The sequence below is a fragment of the Tachysurus fulvidraco genome, chromosome 12, assembly GCF_022655615.1.
Source record: "Tachysurus fulvidraco isolate hzauxx_2018 chromosome 12, HZAU_PFXX_2.0, whole genome shotgun sequence".
Lineage (NCBI taxonomy): Eukaryota > Metazoa > Chordata > Actinopteri > Siluriformes > Bagridae > Tachysurus > Tachysurus fulvidraco.
Window position 1 is genome coordinate 24682529 of NC_062529.1, and position 5000 is coordinate 24687528.

The 5000-nt window shown below is 39.3% G+C and overlaps 2 protein-coding genes across 2 annotated transcripts in view; one reads left to right on the plus strand and one right to left on the minus strand.

The window, feature by feature from the left end:
• tmem54a (transmembrane protein 54a) overlaps positions 1-683 on the plus strand; it is an 8704-nt gene extending 8021 nt beyond the window's left edge. Inside the window, exon 6 of the mRNA XM_027144069.2 lies at positions 1-683. This exon is cut by the window's left edge and continues 720 nt beyond it. The gene's annotated coding sequence lies outside the window, so the exon portion shown is untranslated.
• Positions 684-3103: 2420 nt separating this feature from the next.
• The window catches only part of lck (LCK proto-oncogene, Src family tyrosine kinase), a 34282-nt gene continuing 32385 nt past the window's right edge, over positions 3104-5000 (minus strand). Inside the window, exon 13 of the mRNA XM_027144126.2 lies at positions 3104-4074. Coding sequence (XP_026999927.1) covers positions 3869-4074 — 206 coding nt within the window. The 3' untranslated portion in view covers positions 3104-3868. The remainder of the gene's footprint in view (positions 4075-5000) is intronic.

The following is a 5000-nucleotide window of genomic DNA, read 5'->3' on the forward strand; positions in this document are numbered from 1 at the left end:
GTAAACAACTCGCTTAGTTATTAAGATTTATTTGTTTCTGGTAAAGAAATACAAAAATGCCCTTATTACTGGATGAAAAATGAAAACACAAGAAACCTTAAAAAAAGTATTAATGCAGCAGCAAACAGAACTTTTATCAGTTAGTGGTATAACAATCTAAACCATATGTACTGCAGTTATTACATTAACGTAGGCAATATTTTAAAGAGAATCTTATATTAGAATTCTTGAAACACGTAAACCTGGCAACCAAATGAGCGACATGTTTAACGCGCTGAGGTAAATTTAAAGGACGCCTGATAAACTCGTCTGTCTGTCGCAGGCGGTTGTGTGACATATTACCTATAAAATTTATTCTATTTATTTACATTAATGTAATTTAATGTTTTTTTCAAGCAACAGTTAGTTAATTGGCATTAATCAACCACCACGGGCGTCGGAAGTAAATAAAAAGTGGGCGTGTCCTGTCCCACACATGTGACGGTGGGTATCGGATCATGATCATGGGTATCGGATTTGGATCGATCACGCACCACAAAATGCTTTGATCGGCGTCGATACCGATCCAAAATATCGGATCGGTGCATCCCTGGTTTATGTTGCCGTATATTTCACTAAGGTGTCTCTGTATCACATTTACAATAATCTTATGTATGTCGAGTAAAAAAAAAAAAAAAAAAAAACTGCCTGGTTTCAGATAAATCGCAGCTCAATGTCGGGATTTATGTGGTAGTTAAATAGAATTTTGAATAGAAACGAGGGCTTATAATTCCGTTTGTCTTGTTTTATTGCAAAGAGGTTTTTTATTTATATACATCACTTCTCTCATTCAGGGGATTTTTTTTTTCTCACACACTATTAGCTCTTTTATAAACACACTGCTCCTTATTTATTATTATTATTTTTTTTAATCCAATTTTTTTTAAATTGCAACCTTTTTCATATCTACTTCGCTTTGTCTGGTCCAATATTTTCTCTCTATCACACACACACACACACACTCGTCTCTCGGTCTCATGATGAACTTCACATCTGCTTCAATTTTAACTTTAACTTTAAAAATGTTTCTTTAAACGATAATAGTGATGATGGAGCATTTCCTGGTGCTCCCTGGACTTTGTACGTATTCAAAAAAGGCATTCAAAAAGTAAAAAAAAAAAAAAAAGAAGTGTAAGTAAATGTTACACACACTGCAGACTTTTCTGATTTTCTCTCCTAATCCCTTTAAATGTAGATGTGTTTATCCACTAGTCAGGTTCTTTAAACCTTCATCATCCAGGTTGAAACTTTTTTTTTTTCTTTCTCATATCACTCATATCATTGCACTCATACACACACAGTGCCAAAAGTAATACACCATCATTTTACACACACACACACACACACACACACACACACACACACGGTCCAAAACCAAAGAAGCTCTGTACAGGAAGTCGGTATACTCAAACTTTTTTTTTTATGTGGTGTTTTTTTTAATGTCATCGTTAAATAACTGCTTGATTTTTTTATGTAATAAATAATGTAAACCCCTGATGAGTAAAAGTGTCATGCTGTTGTACAAAAGCAAAAAAGACACCTTTTTATATATATTTTTTATATATATATATATATATATATATATTAGGCAGGTGTGAAAAAATGCTGTAAACAAAGAATGCGTTTAAAAATGGAAGTGTTAAACATTTCTTTTCATAAATGAACAAAATGCAGTGAACAAAAGAGAAATCTAAATCACATCAGTATTGGGTGTGACCAGCATTTGCCTTCAAAACAGCAGCAATTCTTCTAGGTCCACTTACACACGGTTTGTGAAGGAACTCGGCCGGTAGGTCGTTCCGAACATCTTGGAGAACTAAGCACAGATCTTCTGTGGATGTCGGCTTTCTCACATCCTTCTGTGTCTTCGTGTAACCCCAGACACACTGGATGATGCTGAGATCAGGGCTCTGTGGGGGTCGTGCCATCACTTCGTGCTGGTTTGTAGGCAAAAGGTAGTAACACCGAATATTGATCTGATTTAGATTTTTCTTTTGTTTGCTCACTTTGCATTTTGTAAATTGCAATTTTTGTAAAATAAACACTGATTATTTATATTTCTGAAAGCATTGTTTGTTTACAGCATTTTTTCACACCTGCCTAAAACTTTTGCACAGTACTGTGTGGCTAGCTATCTAGCTAGCCGCAGTGATGTTTTACGCTTGATGTTTCTGTATAACTCAGCTGATAGTCGTGGTGTTGAATCTTCTCTTATGTTACACACACACACACACACACACATGCACACACAGGTACGTACACTTTGGTGATGTGTCCTAATGCTGTTTTGCTTCATCCGTTGATCCAGGATTTATTTAGAGCAATAAAAACACACAATTTCTCTAATCTCAAATAATCATTCATTCATTCATTCATCTTCTACCGCTTATCCGAACTTCTCGGGTCACGGGGAGCCTGTGCCTATCTCAGGCATCATCGGGCATCGAGGCAGGATACACCCTGGACGGAGTGCCAACCCATCACAGGGCACACACACTCTCATTCACTCACACAAACACACACTACAGACAATTTTCCAGAGATGCCAATCAACCTACCATGCATGTCTTTGGACCGGGGGAGGAAACCGGAGTACCCGGAGGAAACCCCCGAGGCACGGGGAGAACATGCAAAATCCACACACACAAGGCGGAGGCGGGAATCGAACCTCCAACCCTGGAGGTGTGAGGCGAACGTGCTAACCACTAAGCCACCGTGCCCATTAATAAATAAATAAATAAATAAATAAGTCTCTCACTGCGTCTTATATCCATCTTCCACCGCTTATCCGGGGTGGGTCACGGGGGCAGCAGTCTAAGCAGGGAAGCCCAGACTTCCCCAAACACACAGTGATGTTTTACTCTTGATGTTTTTGTATAACTGAGCTGAAAGTTGTGGTGTTGAATGTTCTCTTATGTGGATATGAGTTTTGTTACACACACACACACACACACACACATACACACAGGTACGTACACTTTGGTGATGTGTCCTAACGCTGTTTTGCTTCATCCGTTGATTCAGGATTCATTTAGAGCAATAAAAACACACAATTTCTCTAATCTCATGTTCAGATGGTTTTATCAGTGTTATGTAAATAATTTCTAGACCAAACTGTATTTTTATTGCCTTTGATACATCTCACACACACACAGTAACGATAATGGTAACTTTTTTTTCGATCTTTTTTAATACTTCGGTACTAAAATGACTTACATGATCAAACTTTTTGCGCCTTTTTTGTTTCTCAGGTCACGCAGAAAAAAAAAGATAATTATATTTACACTAGTCAGTTATTTTTACCCCCGAGATCAACGTGGTGAAATAAAAGAATTTTATTTTTATTTATACATTTAAACCAAAAGAAAAAAAAAAGACACAATATCTTGCCATTCTTGCTGCGTGTGAGGTTTATCGTACAAGTTTATATTTTTTTTTCCGTTACTCTTCTGGAGAGATCTGCGATCAGAAGTGAAAAAAAAAAAATCAATAAAAATGATTTTATTTGGATTATTTATACGTCGTTAAGCTAAATACAGACACGACACTGAACGGGATTACACACGTTACGCTGAGACGAAACCGCACTTAATAAAGGAGGCTGCTGATGGACAGGGTTGTTTTTTCCTTTCATATATCTCCAGCCTTATTAAAGAAGCAATAAATCTACAGGAAATAATCGTCTTTAAACAGGAAGTAAAAAAAAAATATCCTACTAATCCTCAAAAAAGGATGTTAGCAGGATATACCCACAAAGGAAAAGAAGTTTGTCGTATAAATGTTTAATCATGGATCTGTCTTTGGTGTAACTCGACATGGTGGCGCTTCCTCAGTACGGCTGCTCCTGATACTGCCCCTCGGTTGCCGTGGTGAAGTCCTCCAGGACGCTGCGCAGGTACTCGAACGTTGGACGGTTCTCGGGGTTTTCTGTCCAACACTCCTTCATTATTACGTACAGGTCCTCTGGACAGTTGTCTGGACATGGCATGCGGTAGCCTCTCTCCAGGTTCTGGATCACCTCAGGATTCGTCATACCTGAAACACAGACCGTACCGTGAACATCACACACCCTATTCGACTGGCAGCGCTACTTATTTATCTTAAAAAGTGGGTGGGCCCATGGCCATTATTTTTGTCACACACACACACACACATTACAGCACAGTGAAATACTTCTTCTTGGTGGTTGTTGATTGGAAGATCAGAGCTCAAGTGCCAGCACTGCCAAGCTGCCGCTGTTGGGCCCTTGAGAAAGGCCCTTAACTCTCTCTGCCCCAGGGTGCCGTATCATGTCTGACCCTGTGCTCTGACCCCAACCTCCAAAGATGGGATGTGTGAGGTAGAGGTCTTCACGGGTCCACTTAGATCCGAAAACCCGAGGTCCGACCCTAAAAGTTTCACGTGTACCTCGGACACGGATGGGGTATAATAATAGCGCCATCGGGTCTCGGGTAATTTAAAAAGAATGTGTTTTTACCGAACGGACCCGAGAAGACCCGAACTACTGTATCTCGCGTATGGGCATCGACTCGAGTCGTTTCCCATCCTCTCCTCTGTTTGCCAAGACCGCTTGCGACATCGTGTTGCTGGCGGTAAGCTAATTTTCGTTAAGACAGATGTGTCAAACAATTTTGAATCCACGCTGTAGCGGTTACACTAAAGTAACATTCGGATCCAGTCGGGTTAAAAAAATTGCCAATTTTTTCGGTGTTTGTCTCGGTTCAGGTCTTTCTTAAAAAAAAAAAAAAAAACATATGCAGGTCGGGTTCGGGTAAAAAGTGATTCGGGTCACTTCGGGTCGGGTGCATTTCTTTGGACCAGAGAATTCCTCTAGTGTGAAGAAAGAATTTTTCTGTGCTGTAATGTAGATGTGACAAAATAAAAGCTGCTACTTCTCCTCAATAGAAAATACACATCTCACCCAAAACGTTTACGTATCGTGGTTTAACGATGAAACAGCA